Consider the following 20,151-nt stretch of genomic DNA (forward strand, 5'->3'; position numbering starts at 1 on the left):
TTAAATATTGCTCAGTTACAAATATAGCAACATTTTAACAACTTGACATGTAAAACTATAAACCCTTCAGAATAATTGTAAATAATAATAATATTAATAATAATTTTGTTGTTGCTGTTAATACTACTACTACTAATAGTAATAATATATGTTGTCGTTGTTAATAATAATAGTTGTTGTTGTTGTTGTTGTTGATAATAATAAATGTATATAAGGAAAAATGCAGGTGTCCTTAGCACAACTATATTTATATTTTATATGTTAGGATACTATAAATTTGTAATTTTTGTAAAATATGTCATTTTTTATTATATTTAATATTAATGTATTATTTTATTCTGACTTTTAAGTGTGGCACATTTTAATAAAAATTTATTTTTAGGACTACTTTAGCTGTATATTTAGCCTATATTTTTCAATATTTTAATGTACTTCAAGTTTGGTGGTCTCTGGCATCAAGGACGGCTTATAGGACGCTGTGGTCGCTGGGAAATAATCACAGCATGTCTGCCACAAATGTGATTAAGACTGATAAATATCAACGCTCGGTTAATGAGATGTCAGCCGCTAACTGGAATTTCTCAGCCTAACCTTTTCCACCCACAAAAAAATTATATAAAACAAGATGGCGCGTTCCTGCATATCTCAAGGTCATCTTTCACTGCACTGGTCCGGTGTCTGAGCTGTTCATTTTCATTAAAACACGACACGGGAAGCGAAGATGGAGGTCTTCATAGCTGAGAAGAACATACGATTACAAGTTCAAGGTATTGAGTATTAAATGAATTCCTCACATCATTTCGGCCAGCATGAACCAATCAGATGTGTTCAGACAGACTCCGCCCCACGTCACGCAAGTGAAGCGCAGCTGCGGCTAACCTATCACTAAATATTAACGTCATTCACACGATGTACTCACATATTCGCCAACATACAGCGTCCCGTTGTTAGCGGCGAGCATGTCAATTTCCTGCGAAGGTCAAGTCGTTTTTGGTGTCGTCTTCCTGTCCCGCTCTTTGTTGTCCTACACGATATGGTGTTGAACTTAAAAACACCTCCTTCTCTAATTCACACAGCTGCAGAAATGTTAGCACACAACCCTGAACACCCCACTGTTAGCGCCTTTGTCTGCCTGTCAGCTAGCATTAGAAAAACTAAAATCACCGGAGGCTGTGCTAGTCGGGCCACCTGGTCACAGCAGGCCTGTTTAGCACGTATTAGTAATTATACTTAATACACGGTTATAAAATACCACATCTTGCTGATTAGTTTGTCGCTAATAATATAATTGTAGCTAATAATCAATGCTTTCCATTGATATGTTAAGATTTCAAAGCAACTGGCTTTGAGCTCTACTGTTCTAACAATTTTTTTTATGATAACGTGTAATGTGTGTTTTTCTTGCAGGTGTAATATTGAAAGAAAGTAAAGTAATATTGTGGATATTAGAGTACAATATGAAAAAAAAACTTAAATAACATCCTACATTAAAAGGAGGTCCATATCATACATATACAGTATTGAAGTAACACACTTTGTTTATAAATAACAGTAGAATATCAACAACAATAACAACAACAACAACAACAATAATAATAATAATAATAATAATAATAATAATAATAAACCCAACATATATAATAAAATAAAATAAAATATATGAAACAACATGAAAGAGAAAAATATTTATACTAGTATAAATTATTTTTAGTTTTAACTGTATAGTTTATTAAATTAACAACAAGAAAATGAAATGTCTCATAGGGAGTAAAAAATAAAAAGTAAAATTCAATAAAATTCAATTAAATATTGCTCAGTTACAAATATAGCAACATTTTAACAACTTGACATGTAAAACTATAAACCCTTCAGAATAATTGTAAATAATAATAATATTAATAATAATTTTGTTGTTGTTGTTGTTAATACTACTACTACTACTACTACTAATAGTAATAATATATGTTGTCGTTGTTATTAATAATAATAATAATAATAATAATAATTGTTGTTGTTGTTGTTGTTGTTGTTGTTGTTGTTGTTGTTGTTGTTGTTGTTGTTGTTGTTGTTGTTGTTGTTGTTGTTGATGATGATGATGATGATGATAATAATAATAAATGTATATAAGGAAAAATGCAGGTGTCCTTAGCACAACTATATTTATATTTTATATGTTAGGATACTATAAATTTGTCATTTTTGTAAAATATGTCATTTTTTATTATATTTAATATTAATGTATTATTTTATTCTGACTTTTAAGTGTGACACATTTTAATAAAAATTTATTTTTTAGGACTACTTTAGCTGTATATTTAGCCTATATTTTTCAATATTTTAATGTACTTCAAGTTTGGTGGTCTCTGGCATCAAGGACGGCTTATAGGACGCTGTGGTCGCTGGGAAATAATCACAGCATGTCTGCCACAAATGTGGTTAAGACTGATAAATATCAACGCTCGGTTAATGAGATGTCAGCCGCTAACTGGACTTTCTCAGCCTAACCTTTTCCACCCACAAAAAAATTATATAAAACAAGACGGCGCGTTCCTGCATATCTCAAGGTCATCTTTCACTGCACTGGTCCGGTGTCTGAGCTGTTCATTTTCATTAAAACACGACACGGGAAGCGAAGATGGAGGTCTTCATAGCTGAGAAGAACATACGATTACAAGTTCAAGGTATTGAGTATTAAATGAATTCCTCACATAGACATCAAAGGAACTGAATGTTCAAGTACATGAGCTCGTCTTAAAAATGATCACACCACAGCCAGCACTTAAGAAATGTGTTAAAGAAAAAAGTAAATTGATTTTCAGTACCAGATTATCTTTTTTTTTTTTTGGAAATGCAAGCTTTTATGCAATATCATGCCATTGTGTGCACACACTGTAGTCCTAAAAAAAATAAAAAATAAAAATAAAAATCATAGGTTCTCTCAATCATAAAAGTTGTTACCTCTCTTCAAAATCAATATACTTATTTTAAACTTAAAATAAGAAAATATACTTTCAGTCTACTTTTGAAGTAGTTATGAAAGATACACTTAACCTATTTATAGTTGTTGTTGTTTTTTTTCAAAATATACCTCAAATTATAATTTAATATTCTGAGTATACTTGCATCATAGTATACTTAACTTAGTCTTTCAATAATTTCAATGCTCTTTTTAACTCTTTCAAGTTTTATCTTTCAATAGAGTTGCCTATTAAATACTTTGTGCACACATTTTGGCTTTTTCATATACAGTGGGTACGGAAAGTATTCAGACCCCCTTAAATTTTTCACTCTTTGTGATATTGCAGCCATTTGCTAAAATCATTTCAGTTATTTTTTTTCCTCATTAATGTAGTGTCACAGCACAGGACCATGTGATATTTCAGTTTTTCTTTTTTAATAAATTTGCAAAAATGTCAACAATTCTGTGTTTTTCTGTCAATATGGGGTGCTGTGTGTACATTAATGAGGAAAAAAAATTAACTTAAATGATTTTAGCAAATGGCTGCAATATAACAAAGAGTGAAAAATGTAAGGGGGTCTGAATACTTTCCGTACCCACTGTATATATATATATACATATATATATAGTAAGTATTACTCTATTACAAATGCAAATGTAGCAAAATATTAACAACTTGATATGGAAAATATAAACCCTTCAGAATAGGTCTGAAGTACAGCCCTACACAGTAAAAACAAGTACAAACTGTAAAATAGCGTGCTTTTAAAAATATGCTTGTATACACTAAAAAGTAGGCCAATTTAGTGCCAAGAAATATTGAAATAGTACACTTAGAGGTATACTAGTAGTACATTTGTTTTAGTATTCTTATAACAAAAAAAACACTTGGAAAATATACTTGAACTTAAATATTTGTTTGTTTATTTTTTTACTTTTAAAGTTTATTCAATCAAACTATTTTTAAGTGTAGTTCTGTAGTTGATTACACTTTGTTAGTAGCGTGTAGTGTTTCTAAGTACTTGCTTGCTTAAAACTAAAACCTCTAAAGACTGGGAGGCTAAATTTGTGAAATAACAAAATATTTGTAATTGTTATCTAACCAGCAACAAATTCATCCTTCTTGTGTACTCTTGCACTTCATAATACCACAACACAGCCTGCTTGACAAATTTGTATGGTAGATGATAATTAATTTATTGTTTGAGTTATGACACAGACAGTGCATGGGGAACTAATCCAGTCTGGCGTGCGCAGCTGCGCTCAAAGATCTCAACAAAGACCTGCTTGTTGGACCACTGTCATTGCAGGCTGCCATTTTGGATGGATCAGTCAAGGCGAACAGCATTTCTTTGGGGGGCTGGAGGTTGGAATGGGATAATCCGTCTTGACGTGGTTGGGAAAGTATGGTGGAGTCAAAATGGAGAAAAGCCTCGCTTTGAGCAACCCCTTCTAAGCTAAAGCCTTGTTTTTCGTCTTGACATGGGAAACCAGAAGACAATGTAATGTCGCCAACACCTTCTGCAATTCAACTTAGACTGAATAAACAAGAAACGTCCAGTACTCCAAAATACATATTAGAGCTCATTAATCACTGTAAATACAGAACTGAAGACATGACGAGAATTAATAAAACAGGTTTTATTAGTCCCCTGGTAGGTTCGCGGTTGTTGTATCAGGATGCAGTCAGAAATCATAATGAAACACTATATGAAATGGTGCATACTAAGACCTGTGATTTGTGACTGTCAAATAGATGACCACTGGAAAAACAATTAAAACCTTTAATGACACAGATATGTCATACTTGTGTATTAATTTCCCTTATGGAACAGCATGTATTTTCTGCCAGATCTTGGCATCGGCCGCTGCAGACACAGGCAATGTTATGTAAAGACAAAAAAAATTGTTTTTGTTTTTGCCTCATTTTCTTTCAAGCACAAGTTTGATGCTGGTTGTTGGGAAAGGCTCTAGCATAATTTGTTTGTTTGCACCAATTGTGTTGATATTTAATGCAATTGACATTTAACTTTTTTGTCTCAATTCTAAAATGTAAACAATATTTTGATGTTTTAACTTTTTAATACATTTTTGTCTTCAACAAGAGCCACAACACACACACACACACACACACACACAAAGTAAAACAAAACAAAAAAATATACTAAACAAAACAAAACAAGTTAATGAAACACATGAAAACACAACACATAAAAAAAACAATTTAAACAAAACAGCACAACAAATAAAACAAAGAAATGTTAAACAAAATAACACAACAATTTAAACACAAAAAAAGTAAAAAATTGAATTACACAATACAAAAAAACTAAAACTAATTAAACACAAAAACAATCAAAACAAAGCACAATAAAACGCAATACAACAAATAAAAGAAAAAAAGTATAACAAAACTAAACACTTAAACCTTTACTGACACAGATATGCCGTGCTTGTGTATTAATTTCCCTTAAGAAGCAGCGTGTATTTTCTGCCCGGTCTTGGCATCAGCCTCAGCTGCGAACACAGTCCGCTGTCAGCTCCTCTGAACTGCACACATGAGCACACAAACACCCCCATTCTTGTGGGAACCCTCTTCCAATTAAACGTTGTGGCACTGGGCCTGTAATTAGCGTTTCCAGTCAGTTGCTGTCTGCATGTTGCTTAGCCGAGACAGGCCTGATGCTAAACGGCACACTATTTGTCCAACAATTATGTCAGATCCCCGTGTCACAGCACAGACGTGACCAATTAGCCGAACCTCTGCACCGAGCGAGAGAAAGAAAAAAGGGATTAGAGCGGAGGAGATGGGTGAGGATGAAAACAGGGTGAGGGGGAGAGGAGTGGGTGGAGAACGAGGCGAATCTAATGGGAATAAGAGAAAAGAACACATAGAAAGGCTTTGCCGGGAGGGAGGTGGAAGGCTGCTCTCTCTGTACTTTCTGTATGTTCTGAGGCTGTACTGATCATTTCGTTAACCAAAACATGGGGCACAATATTCATCAAAGCACACTGGGTAAAGCTCAGTCTATTAAAATAGTCAGTGCTGTCTGTGAAGCCTGCATCTATAACACATTATGGAGGTTGACGTAATGCATCACCATGTATTCGGAAAAGCCTTTTAATACATCTTATAATCATTTTGTAGGTTCCCCTGCAAAAATATCGTAATGTGCACGAGAGAGTTTGATTTTAGCATGCTGCTAAGATAAGAGCACAGTACTCTAATTAGCATAAAAACAGCAACCACAAGTAGAAATTAAATGAAATATGCAAAATAAATATAAAATTACGATCAACATTTTTCTCTCTTCCACCATTTTTTATTTCCTCCATTTATACATTTATTTATATATATATTGCTTATAATAATAATCATAATAATAATAATAATCATAATAATGTGTGTGTGTGTGTGTGTGTATACATATAGAGAGTGCTGTGAAAAGGTTTTTGCCCTGTCCTGGTTGTTTTTTTTTTTGCATAATTTTCTCACTTAAAAGATTCAGATCATCAAACTAATTTTCATATTACACAAAGATAATGCAAGTAAATACAAAATGCAGTTTTTAAATGATGATTTCATTTATTAAGGGAAAAAAGCTGTACAAACCTACCTGGCCCTACGTGAAAAATTAATTGCCTCCTCCTGTTAAATCATGAAAGAACTGTGATTAACCACATTATTTTATAAAACTGAGTTAAACTTCACTATCCACAGCCAGGCCTGATTACTGCCAGACATGTTGAATCAAGAAATCACTTAAAAAGAACCTGTCTGAATCAGTGAAGTATGCTTAAAGAGCAACACATCATGCTGTGATCTAAAGAAATTCAAGAACAGATGGGTTTTAAAGCCTATAGTGTTCCTGTGGCTCAGTGGTAGAGCATTGCATAAAAGGTTGTGGGTTCGATTCCCAGGGAACACACATACTGGTAAAAAATGTATAGCCTGAATGCGCACTGTAAGTCGCTTTGGATAAAAGCATCTGCTAAATGCATAAATTAAATATTATTATTAAAATAAAGCCATTTCTAAGGCTTTGGGACTCCAGCGAACCACGGTCAGAGCCATTATCCACAAATGGAGGAAACTTGGATGAACCTTCCTTGGAGTGACCGGCCTACCAAAATTACTCCAACAGCGCAACGACGACTCATCCAGGAGGTCATAAAAGAACCCAGAACAACATCTAAAGAACTGCAGGCCTCACTTGCCTCAATTAAGGTCAGTGTTCATGATTCAACAATAAGAAAGAGACTGGGCAAAAACGGCATCAATGGGAGAGTTCCAAGGCAAAAGCCATTGCTGACCAAAAAGAACACAAAGGCTCGTCTCAAATTTGCCAAAAAATATCTTGATTATCTGTGGACTGATGAGACAAAAGTTGAACTTTTTGGGAGGTGTGTGTCCGGTTACATCTGGCGTAAAACCAACACAGCATTTCATAAAAAGAACATCATACCAACAGTCAAACATGGTGGTGGTAGTGTGCTGATGTGGGGCTGCTTTGCAGCTTCAGGACCTGGAAAACTTGCCATAATTGATGGAACCATGAATTCTGCACTCTATCAGAAAATCCTGAAGGAGAATGTCCGGCCATCAGTTTGTGACCTCAAGCTCAAGCGCACTTGGGTTATGCATCAGGACAATGATCCCAAACACACCAGCAAGTCCACCTCTGAATAGCTCAAGAAAAACTAAATTAATGTTTTGGAGTGGCCAAATCAAAGTCCGGACTTAAATCCGATTGAGATGCTGTGGCATGACCTTAAACAGTCCACTCATGCTCGAAAACCCTCCAATGTGGCTGAATTAAAACAATTCTGCAAAGAAGAGTGGGCCAAAATTCCTCCACAGCGATGTGAAAGAATCATTACCAGTTATCACAAACGCTTGATTGCAGTTGTTGCTGAAAAGGGTGGCACAACCAGTTATTAGATTTAGGGGCAATTACTTTTTCACGTAGGGCCAGGCAGGTTTGGGCAGCTGTTTTCCCTTAATAAATTAAATACTCTGGTTATCTTTGGGTAATATTAAAATTTGTTTGATGATCTGAATTTTTTAAGTGTGACAAATATGCAAATAGAAGAACAGGAAGGGGGCAAAAACCTTTTCACGGTACTGTGTATGTATAATATATATATATATATATATATATATATATAGCGAGAGAGATTTATAAAATCATAACATGCAAAATAAATACATAATTGCTAATTATTATTATTAATAATAATAATATAGTTTATTTATTTATTTAAATATTAAATATTTTATATTTTCACCTGCATGCCATTTGTCAATTTATTAAAATCAGAGAACCATAAATATGTCAATGTGATGTTCAATTATTAAAATATAAGCTTTTAAATCCCAGTTGCAAAATAAAACGTTGAATTACTGTACAAACACCTTTAGTAATAGTTAAGACATTCTCAAAAGGAAAGTACACCCAAAAAGTGAAATAGCATGCGTGATTGCTTATGATAATAATAGTGAGGCTTGCTTTAGCAAAGAAGCTATTGAAACGATGCAAATGCAAAGCAATACTGCTCTTTGTCAAAATAAGTTTTCACGTCTGCTGTTGTCAAAACATTTTGCTGTATAGGATGTGCGGTTGCCCCGTCTGGAGGCACCTCTTTTTCCCTTTCCAATCTGACAACAGCTCTTGTGTGCGCACCAGCCACTGTAATGTCACGGCTCTCACCGCGGAGACTGACAGCGACCGGTTGCCATTGCAAATCAAGAGATAGCACACAATACAAGCACTGTGTCATCACATTCCTGCCCCATAATATCTGTCAGGGCTTGCTTAACTGAATCTATTATCTGGCACAGCCAAGGAACGGTTGCAGACGGGGTTTGGTGTGGTAACATTTCCTTTGTATTCTCTCTCTCCCGCTCTCCATTCTGTGCAGGCAACAAACAAGTAATCCTCCTTTTAAGGACCTCTGAGCGTATCGCTGCAGCCTTGAAGGAAGCATGCAACAGCACACAGATGCTTGACAACAAGAGAAGGAGAGAAAGGCTGGTGCACAGGCTTAGGTATGCAAAAGCAAAGAAATTGTTTGTATATTTTCCAAATGTTCTTTTTCCCAAGAGCTAGAATCAAACTTGCACTATCATTTGTCTGCATACACCGCTTGTTTTCATAATTTGTTATTTAATGTCATAATTGTTATAATAATTATAATATTTGTTTTAATAATGTTGTAATATTTGTAATCTAAATCAATGGCATGGCATTTCTTTTTTTCTGTCTTAATTAAAAAACAAAACAAAAAGGCATTCATTTCCGTATTTTAACTTTGGCTTAATGCTTATCAATGTTTTACAGTCACATTTGTGTCTGTTAAATTGTATGGTTCAACCAACAGGCAGAAACAACAGCAACAAAAAAACAACATGCAGAAATATAAAAACACATAACAAAACAAAAGCACAAAACAATACCGCAGAGATATAAATAAATAAGAAACAAAACAACAACAACAAAAACACAACACCAACATGCATAACTATAAATAAAATAAATAAATAAAAATAAAACCAACTTGCAGAAATACAAACAAAACACGAAACCAACATGCAGAAATATGAAAACACAAAACAAAACTAGCATGCAGCAATATAAACAAAACACAAAATGAAATGAAACTAACAACTAAAAAAAAACACACAAAATAAACAACACAACAAAACAATAATAGTAATAGTAATAATAATAAAAACCCCACAAACACAACAAAACAAGACACAAAACAAATAAAACACATGCACAAAAAATACATAAAACAGAAAACAAAAATGTAAAACAAGCAATGATATCCTAGAGTACCCATGGAGACCCCAATAGCCATGTGTTAAAAACCAATTAGTCAGTTGAATTATAAAATACCATGTGATGCAACTTCCCAAAAACTTGATTTACAGAAATTATGTTTGAAATTGGGGGGGGGGGAGAAACCTTTCCAGTTTTATATTTTTACTTGGTGGTTATATATATAATTATACATATTATTATTACATTAAAACATTAAGTGTATTACATTTAAAAAGTGTATGAATACCTGGAGGCCATTTCACTTTTTAAAATGTTTATAGCATACCCCCTTGTTACTAGGGTTAAGCATATGAAGACTGTAAACCACATATTGCATAGATAAACAATAAAAACTTAAGTAGTAAAACATCAAGGCCAATATATCTGCAGTTATGCCTGACCATGAAGATCCTCCATTTTGTAAAGTCCAGATCAGTCTGAACAGCACATGAACTCCACATACTTTCTCACAGTCCGTATCTGCAAGGCAGGTGTCCTGACCTGTAAAGATCAAAGCTTTCCCCACTCAAATACAGGCCAGAATGTTTTATAGAGGAGGAGGACAGTCTTCAAAATCCTCAGGCTTTTCAATTAAGCAAGAATTTGTGGCACCAACATGTCTTAGAAAGGACAACATTTGACAACTGAAACTGAACATGTCGATACACAACGGCCTTAAAGAAATCAGACAGCAAACGCAGGTATTTCTTAAATAATTTAATTGCAAAAGGGCTGCTTTTAAAAAATATTTCTACAAGAATGCATTATTTAATCGCTGTTTTTTTGTCTTCACCATTAAATACATCTCAATGCTTTCCAAAACAAAAAGAACAAGAAAAAAATTTCTTGAAATGTATCTTGCTTCTCTCAATATAAGTACAGCACTCAGCAGACATTTTGCTTTTGCACGTCAGTGATTTGTAATGTGATGAGAAGACTGCTTGGAAAGAAAAAACATTTTTTTTTTTTGCTTGATTCTTACTATAAAAAGAGTAACTTCAAAACTCAGGAAAACTATCACAGAGAGGAGTGGAGGAAAGAGAAAGAGAGAGTCCGAGATGGAGAGCAACCATTGGCACGGCGTTATTGAACCAAAATCATGCAAGTTATGTTCCGAAACTGCTTTGATTAAAAAACAATGACAATAGCACCAAATACAGTCATACGTACAAACATACACACACTCAAATCCAGTTATGAGAGAATATATCATCAGACATGTTGAATGTGACAAAAGCAGCTACGTTTAGTTCCCGAACGACTCTGTAAGTTAGGAACTTTAAGGAACATGGTTCATATACATCAAGATCTGTCATTTAAGAAAAAGGTTAAATCGCTTTAGCGTGTTATATATTACATGGAGCTCTTGTAATTGTCAAATTAGGAATTAAACAAAACCACAAACAGTGGTACTGTGTAGTGAGTACTGTGCAGAATATATGCAGTACCGTTTCCCATAGTGCAGTATATAAGCACTGAAACTAGTCTAGATACAGAGTTTGGTTAAAAGAATATCCTGTACTGGCTTCTTAACCCATCAAATATGCTACTGTTTTGCATATTTTACGTCTTTCTTGTTTGGCGAGGGGAAAACCAATCAGAGCAGACCGGAACAGAACCCATTCAAGAACTGAAGGCAAATAATCATGGGTCGTCATCTGTTTCTGCCAGGCTGTAAACATTTGCCTGCAAGATCAGCCTAGTGTTAATCAGACTGGCAGGCCCTGATGACGGGCCCAAGCACATGGAGTCTGCGGTGCAGTGTTTCATTAAGCCTATGTGCAAGAAAAAGAGGTGAAGGATAAAAAATGTGGAAGACAACCCAACAGTTTCAGGACGTACAACATATCCTGCCTACCGCATAGCATTATCATGAATTACTATTGTGGTTCAAGATCTCATTTGGAAAACGCCCCCGGAAATCCTGTAATTCCAAAATATGATTGTGAGAAATGAACAAAAAGTGCTTGGTGAGTGAGCTTTACAATTGGTACTAACAGTTTCTCTTTGTGGTGGTGACGGAAAGGCTTAGCTATAATATTGAAAAGATTTACTAGGGATCTGCCCAACATTGATGAGATGTTCAACACTTCTATTCATTTCTCTTAAACCAATTTCAATACACTTCCTCTGCATTTTTTTTTTCATCTTGATGGCATTCCAAACATTTCTTTACCATCCTTTTTGAATGTCAGCATTCGAATTTATATCAGATCTTTAAATAAATGAATCGTTCCTTTTGGCCTCTAGGGAGATGTTAAAATAAAAAAAAATAAAAAATAAACAATAAATTATCTCTCCACATAATATTATTGATTCACATATAACTGGAGCTCCTTGTCACAAATCTTTTCATGCATTGGTGCTCCACTGGGGAACACAACTGAAACGTTCATGTACAGAGTGTGTGCATAATCCTTATACTCTCCCTTTGCTTTATACACATACACACACAGAAGCACACACACTAAAACATAGTCATACTGACATTACACAGACTCACTCACTCATTGGATGGTGCAATTAAACCGAATGTTTTATTGACTGAAGGTCATCTTAATTTCCATAACGTCAGAGTTCCTCAGCTTACAATATTGTTTGTCAATTGAAAATGATCTGGAATCAATAGGCTCTTAATTCAAATGCCTCTGTAACTTTGGCTTAATTCTGAATCTAAAATGAGTGAACGTTTTTTTATTGGTTAGTTGATGGGATGCAAACATGTTAACTAACACGCTAATATGTCCATATATGCCCTTACCCAGAATGTGTGCTGGTGACCACCTTAAGGCTGGCGGCATTGCGAATAAGTTTGTCCAAGGTATTGACGATCTGGGAGAACTTGGGTCTCAAGTTTCTTTCTTTCACCCAGCAGTCTAGCATGAGTTGATGCAAGGCAGTGGGGCAGTCCATAGGTGGGGGCAGTCGGTAGTCCTGCTCGACTGCATTGATCACCTGTTGATGAAATAAATAATGATTGTTTGGTGTTAGTTTACCCTCAAAATAAGTTGAACAGAGGTAAAGTAGAGAGGAAACTTACATCTTGGTTGCTCATGTCCCAGTATGGGCGCTCGCCATACGACATCACCTCCCACATCACAATGCCGTAGCTCCAGACGTCACTGGCTGAGGTGAACTTCCTATAAGCAATAGCCTCTGGTGCTGTCCAACGAATAGGGATCTTTCCTCCCTACAGATGCAAGAGCATACAATGTTTTTTAATCTCAAATGGGAGCTGGTCATTGTTATATAAATATTAAAGGATCAAGACTTGAATGCTGACCAATGAGCTAGTGTAGGTGGGGTCGGTGGGATCATCCTCCAAGAAACGAGAAAGGCCAAAATCGGACACCTTACACACCAGGTTGCTGTTGACCAGAATGTTACGGGCAGCCAAATCACGGTGCACGTAGTTCATGTCGGACAGATATTTCATGCCAGCTGCAATGCCTCTCAACATACCAACGAGCTGGATGACTGTGAACTGTCCATCATTTAGCTGTTGGAGAGAGTGGGAAAAAAATCACAGACCCATTCATAACAGAAATGTCCACTGTCTAAGTGTTTTTAACTTTCCAGGATGTGACTCATCAGCCAGATGATTCATCTCTCAAAGCCACAGCTAGCATCTACGCTATTTGTCATCGCTGTTTAGAAAGTTTAGGATGTTTTTCAAGGGGACAGGTGAGAACATCTCTTTAAACACCTCTAACAGAGACCCTCCACCCGGGGGGGGGGGGGCTAAAACTTATGCTAGACTGCAACATTGATGGTATTTGTTTCATGAAGTAGATCCCTTTAAGTCAGTGGTCTCAAACTCCAATGCCTGGAGGGCCACAGCTCTGCAGAGTTTAGCTCCAACCAGCTCCATCTCACACCTGCTTGGAAGTTTCTAGTGATCCTGAAGACCTTAATTATCTGGATCAAGTGTGTTTTATTAGGGTTGGAGCAAAACTGTGGAGAGCTGTGGCCCTCCAGGAATTGAGTTTGAGACCAGTGCTTTAAGTATTACTTGCATTTCCATACAAATCCCAATTTAGGCATCAAACAAAAAAAAACAAAAAAAAACATTAAGAATTAATTGTATAGTGGTCAGCATCTCTAACCCGGAGAAAGGAATCCAGCGCTCCATTCTCCATGAATTCAGTGACAATCATGACTGGCCGACTCTTCGTCACCACCCCTTCCAGGCGGATAATATTAGGATGATCGAACTGGCCCATGATGCTGGCCTCACTCAGGAAGTCTCTTCTTTGGCGCTCCGTGTAGCCTGCCTTCAGAGTCTTAATGGCCACAATGATCTCACGCCGTCCAGGGAGTTTCAGACGGCCACGGCACACCTCTCCAAACTCTCCTACATAGGTAGTAGACAGACGAGAGAGAGGAAGAAAGGGTGGAGTGGAGAGAGGAGAGGGAAGAGTGGAGGAGTGTGGGAGAGAAAGGGGAGAGGGACAGTTACTGGTTAGAATCAAGGAGCCAGGGGGAAGCAGGGGGAGACAGCAAGAGAAGCCAGGGCTAAAGGTGATGCTATTGGAGTGTATCCAGGGGGCGAGGAAAGGGGTAGGGTGAGATCAGCAATGCTTCAATGGGAAAAGGTCTTGGAGGGTTGTTGGGGGTTGGGGTACCAAAGAGGAAATGGGAAAAGTAAGGCAACAGAGGAAGGGGTAAAGGGTACAATCAGAGAATGCTAGGGTCTGGAGGGAGTGAGGGTAGAAATGTGGGACGTAGGTGGAGACAGAAGCTTGGGAGGATTGGACGGCTTGCGTCTGCAGTCTAGGCCAATGTGTAAGCAAGTTCAAGAGAAACAGAGGGGTCAGGGGAGGACATGGTAGGGGTTCATCACTTTAGACAAAGCTAGGAAACAACAGGTTCAGGTAGCAGCGTTAGATGTTAAAAGCCTTGTTTGTTGGAGTCTGAGATGTGGCTCTTCAACTCATTACAACATGGCTACAAGTCATACTGAACCAGAATCCTACTTCTTTTTCTTTTTGGCTTTTAGAAGTTAAACTGCTAATGTTAAGATGTAGGACATTTACAAAAACAAAGGGGAGTGGTCTCAAGGGCAGGTAGAAGCACCATGGATGGAGAAGTTAATAGGTCACAGGGTCAAGAGGACATTTAATTGTCCGATAGGTATCATCAGGCTCAGGACAGGCTTGGCAAGTTAGCAGGAATGGTAGCTCTATAGTTAGCTCTGAAGATAACCTCAGAAGCTCCATTTTGTAAGCAAAGCTGTTAGAGACGTTGGTAAGTTGCTAAGGTTTTGGATTTTGGAGCGGGATGAGTTGATTGAAATACCGCTTGGTGTGAAGTCCTCTAAAGGTATGGCCTGGGTGTGCCTAGCTGTCTTCCCCCTGTTGCTCAGGAGCTTGTGTTGTTGGTTACCTGCGCCAATGACTTCCTCGATTTTCACACAGGAAACGTCAATCTCTTTGGCAAACTCGCGGATGGCCTCATTCGGGTCCTCGTAGGTGAATGGGTCAATGTAGACCTTCATCCCCGGAGTGACTATAGGGGATTCAATAGTGCGAATAGCCATATGAATCACACTGTTATAATACACAATATTTATAGCACTGTTAGTCATCAGATGGAAAGTAAACTCTGTAGAGACTTACTGTATTGTTGCAGTTTTTCTGTGTACTCTGATTCTGAGCCATTGCGTTGCTTCCTGTGAACCAAAGACAATACAGTCAGTTACAAAAGGTTGATGATCTTAATGTAGGAAAATATGCATTTTGAAAAGGACCAGTTTTTTCCCTGCCAGCTCCTTTAGGGATATATATTGAGGTCGATTAAAGAACGAGAATAATATGAAAATTAGGAGAACAACAGAATCAGCCTCAAGAGACCCTTGTCACTTTATGATGGAAGTCAAATCTGCATAAAAGACAGGTAAGAACAACAGTAGCAGCATTGGTTGTCTTGCTTAGGTTAAATAATAAGGGATCTTTACTGCCACATTGTTTAATACTCTCCTGTCTCTTAATTCCTTCCTCCACACTTTTTCCACTATCAGTCCATTAATGCAATGCAATTTCAACAAACCCAACCCCCCTCTAGTACATATTAATGCAATCCCTTTGTTGTCTAACTAGTAACCGGGCCAATAATACCCGCTGGTGATTTGTATCTCATTTCCAATTCAAATTCAGTTCTGGAATATGCCAAGGCCTACATTTTTTCAGTCGCAGACAAGTTAAGATACTTAGACACACTGTGCTGATTAGAACAAAAAAGAGTGCAAATTTAGAATTTTTGCTTGATAAGGCTTTAAATACACAGCTGCCTTGCCCTCAACTGTGGAAATGGGAAGGTGGCCACAAGATGGAAAGTGCCAGTGCCAACGATCATCGGGACACTGTGGAATTCCAATGTAGGGCACATGCACATGTGAGACCACTGGCTACAATTTACCAAGTACAAGATCCAAAATAACTGACAACCCAGAATGAATCTGCTTCTCAAACTGCTTACATTAATTGTCAGATAGCTTCTAAGGAAGCATTATGGGCAACTAAATTGCGTATGCACTCAAAACATTCTGATGTTTCATAGGTATACTTTGACTTCTAATTCTTTCTTCTACTCTTTGTGAATGTCATTAAGGTAAGTGAAAAATCGAACAATTTACCTGAGGCAGACAATGGCAATAACCACAACAACAATGATGAAGACCAGCCCTGCTGTCAGAGAACCCACAATGAGAGGTAACTGCTCCTGTAGAGTCTTGTCTGCATCGGCTGTGTGAGAGGCACAAAGAGAGATATCATGGGATGTATTCAAGAGAATCGTATTTCTCAGATCTATTTATAGCTTTTCTTTTTCTATGAGAGGTATTTATACTCTTAGATTCGCACAATTGCATGATAGGCTTTGAAAGAAAATTGTTTTTATGTGATAACATAGGCTGTTTTACATACCCTGGTGGTTGGTGCTAAAGTCAGTAGGGCTGCTGTACCGGCCATACCCTGCCACCGTCCGGGCTCGAACCTGCACAACATACGGTGTGCCCGGCTTCAAACCTTCAATGCGTGCCGAGCTACGCTGGGCTGTCATGGTGTGGGCAATAGCTTCTCCCTGGTCCTGTGGGAACAGTGATAAAACAAGCCATATAAAACCAGCCAGCACCCAAAAGCAAGCGTCTAGCAGCTCTGGTTTAATCTGTCAGTACAACACATCAAACATGAAGCAGATATGCCTGGCCCTTTCTTCTCCTCTATGCAAATCCTCCTGCCTCCATCCCTGCCAAGCTCCTACTGCCTTGCGGTATCAGGGTTCAAAAGAAGGGGATGAATTAAAGAAGGAGTTAGGGACGAGTGTTAGGGTACGAGAGAGAGAGAGAGAAAGAGAGGGAGGAAGGGTTGATGCTGTTGTCAGGATGAACGATTATGTATAGAGCAGAGGATGACAGTTGTGGAATTGTGATTGAATGCCCTTCGCTTCATTGACTTACACTGGCTCTTACCTTCTCATGGTATTTAATCTCGTAATCCAAGATGATGCCATTTGGTTTTTCAGGGGGGAGCCAGGAAAGACTCATGGTGTTGGCTGAGGCCCCCATCAGGTGGACGGTAGGAACTGCAGAGGGAGCTGTGTAGGGAAAATGAGAGAAATCCTATCTTAATAAAAGCTGAATTTCTATTTTTCACATTTAGAGCATGCTCCCATTCAGGATTACCAAAAGGCTGCTTTGATGTGTAGGCATCAGACAGCTCTTAGTCTTTGGCCCTTTCGGGGCCCCAGCCTCTTAAACTGCACAGACAGAATGGATTCTAAAGTCTCTTGTAAAAAAGTACCATGACAGACAAACCGGAAGGCTTAGTATCTGGCACATTCAGTCCACACAACCTACAAACACATGCAAATATATGCATAGCTGCACACACCCTCTGTCCACTCCCTATGCTCTTTGTTATGACCCATGACGACTTCTTACTGTCTGTCTTCCATAATCTCATATTTTTTTGACAATTATGCACTTTCTTTGCCAAATTACTGTTTAAATTGTAAAGTATTTTTACATCATGTTAGTGTAAGTTGTGCACTCTTTAATTTAAATTTAATTTAAAAAAAATAATTTTGGGGTAATTATCATATCCTTTAACACTGACTTTATGCAAGTTATAATCTATTGTTTGTTTTTAGGATTAAACGTAACCTGGGCTTTTTTTAACCCATATATTCGTGTTAACACAACTTCTTCTTCCATAGCTCCTTCCTTATCTTAGCTTTACATAATCTGTATCATCCCCATTTGTCCTCAGACCTGATGTTGCCATCTCCGGTTTCTGATGTTATCAAGTTCTGTTCACACACTACAGTAGCTCTCAATATCCCCTACTTTCTTGCCTCTGTCTCTTTCTCCCTCACTCATTCTTTGTTAAAAGTGTTTTAATCCCCAGGTCCGGTTCTTTGATCCTTTCCCTAGTAGCTCTTTATTATTCTGCCTGTCTCTTTGTCCACCTCCCCCAAAAGCTCACTCTCCCCCAACCCAACACCATCAACCTCCTAACCCAGGCCTTGCTCAGAAAAGCCTCACCCTGACTGTATATAGTAGTATATACAGTATATATATATATGTATTAGAAGTAGAAGTAGAAGAAATATATAAATAGAAGTATACAGTTTAAAGCAGCATTTATGTATGTGTAGGGCGAACTACACACTATTAATACTCAGCGTTTGTGTAAATCTCCAACCCTCTGTATGAACAATCATAACAGTTATGATTACGTCATACACCACAAATAATCTTCTTTTCTATATACACAAACGATTTGCTGTTCAGTTTAGTTCTTTACCCCAGAGGTTCACTGCTCAGTGGCTCTGTCTTTGTAGTTCTTTTAATGTGCTGGAACCAACTGTCTCTTTGCGACCTTTTACTTCTGGTGCCTTGACTGTCAGGGTTACTTTTCTTTCTCCATCTCGTGCTCTTCATTAATGTTTCGCAGCAGCCCTTGCCCTTGGTCCGCAAATCGATTCCGGTCTCCTCTCACTCCCAGCTCTCCATTTGACCCTTGACCTGCCGCTGTCTGCTCAGCTCACTTTCACCGTGGCTATGTTACACGCTGGCTTAATTCACCTCAGCCTGAACCTGATATGTTTTTCATCAAGACCGCTCCTTTCTCTCAGCAAAATGTTCCACTCTGATAGACATACAGACTTATGCATTGCTTTGCTCTGCTTAAATTGAGGTCGAATAACCAAATTTGCTGTTAGGCCAAAGACCTCAATAAAAAAAACAGGATGATTCGTCCATTTGGCTTAATGTGATACCGAGAGATAAGACAAATTGCACAGTGAGAAAAACACAAATATCAGCACTCACCTTGACACTGTGTGTCCTTAACTGCAGGCTCAAACCCAGCCATGCAAGTGCAGGAACCTACAGGAACCATCCACTCTCCATCTCCATTGCAGTAGAGTTTAAGAGGGACAGACACCTCCAGAGCGTTCGGCACACAAGTGCCGGGGGCAATGACTAGTGACGTAGCCTCAGCTCCTGTGGCCGTTTCTGGGAAGACGGCAAAATTGGCAATGGTCGTGGAACACTTCTTGTAGAAAACTCGGACGGAGATTAAAGACATGCAGGCGCCCAGGTCCTGGAAAGCCAGATAGAAGCCAGCCTTGGAAACTGGACCAAAGCTGCGAATCTTGGTGTTGACCCGGCCAGACTCCAACATAGAGAAGCTCTCGTCCGGAGCAATGGTGTCCACCTTAACATAAGGGTTCTCCATCCAAAAAGGACTGGTAGATGTGGCGGAATCTGAGTCGGATTCGTAGTAGAATAGATTGAAGGTCTCTTTACATGATCCTGGAATGTTGGGAATACTGTTGCAATCTCGTACGGTGAACTTCATCTCCACATAAACACGGAGAACGTCCTTTCGAGGGATGAAGTCGCTGCGAAGCCAGTTGTTCTGGTTAAGCTCACGAACATTGCACACTTGGTACGTTCGGATAGGGTTCATGGCATCGTCGTAACCGCTAACTTCCTCCCACTGAGAAAAAAAGGAAAATAGAGACACTAAGTCACACAAGATCACCTTCAGAATGAGCTAGCACTTTATATATACTGCATTGGAGGATTCTCCTACAGAACAATAGCAATAACAAATGCTTTATGTAAAGTACAACACAATACGCTTTATTGTCAGTATTACAAATGAAACCATTCTCATTTTGATGTTATCCAGGGTTTTAGAACTCTGAGGTGTTACGCTACAGAGGTACGGCAGGCAATAAATTGCTGCTTCTCAGCTTCAGACCCACATACCGAAGCTAAGAAACAATATAATGGAGGGAGCAAGCCGAGAAAAGAGTGAATGGGGTGGATGAAAGAGTGGGGAAATTACATTTTAT

At 38.0% G+C, this 20,151-nt stretch overlaps 1 protein-coding gene across 1 annotated transcript in view; it reads right to left on the minus strand.

The window, feature by feature from the left end:
* Positions 1-11,491: 11,491 nt before the first annotated feature.
* LOC107569680 (ephrin type-B receptor 3-like) overlaps positions 11,492-20,151 on the minus strand; it is a 43,305-nt gene continuing 34,645 nt past the window's right edge. Inside the window, exons 3-14 of the mRNA XM_016255816.1 lie at positions 19,118-19,790; positions 17,468-17,535; positions 17,255-17,404; positions 16,710-16,872; positions 16,421-16,529; positions 15,405-15,457; positions 15,172-15,294; positions 13,893-14,140; positions 13,070-13,285; positions 12,827-12,976; positions 12,548-12,741; positions 11,492-11,561 (exon numbers count right to left, since the gene is read on the minus strand). Of these exons, the coding sequence (XP_016111302.1) occupies positions 11,492-11,561; positions 12,548-12,741; positions 12,827-12,976; positions 13,070-13,285; positions 13,893-14,140; positions 15,172-15,294; positions 15,405-15,457; positions 16,421-16,529; positions 16,710-16,872; positions 17,255-17,404; positions 17,468-17,535; positions 19,118-19,790 (2,217 nt within the window). The remainder of the gene's footprint in view (positions 11,562-12,547; positions 12,742-12,826; positions 12,977-13,069; positions 13,286-13,892; positions 14,141-15,171; positions 15,295-15,404; positions 15,458-16,420; positions 16,530-16,709; positions 16,873-17,254; positions 17,405-17,467; positions 17,536-19,117; positions 19,791-20,151) is intronic.

This window comes from Sinocyclocheilus grahami, unplaced genomic scaffold, assembly GCF_001515645.1.
Source record: "Sinocyclocheilus grahami isolate Dianchi unplaced genomic scaffold, SAMN03320097.WGS_v1.1 scaffold1370.1, whole genome shotgun sequence".
NCBI lineage: Eukaryota > Metazoa > Chordata > Actinopteri > Cypriniformes > Cyprinidae > Sinocyclocheilus > Sinocyclocheilus grahami.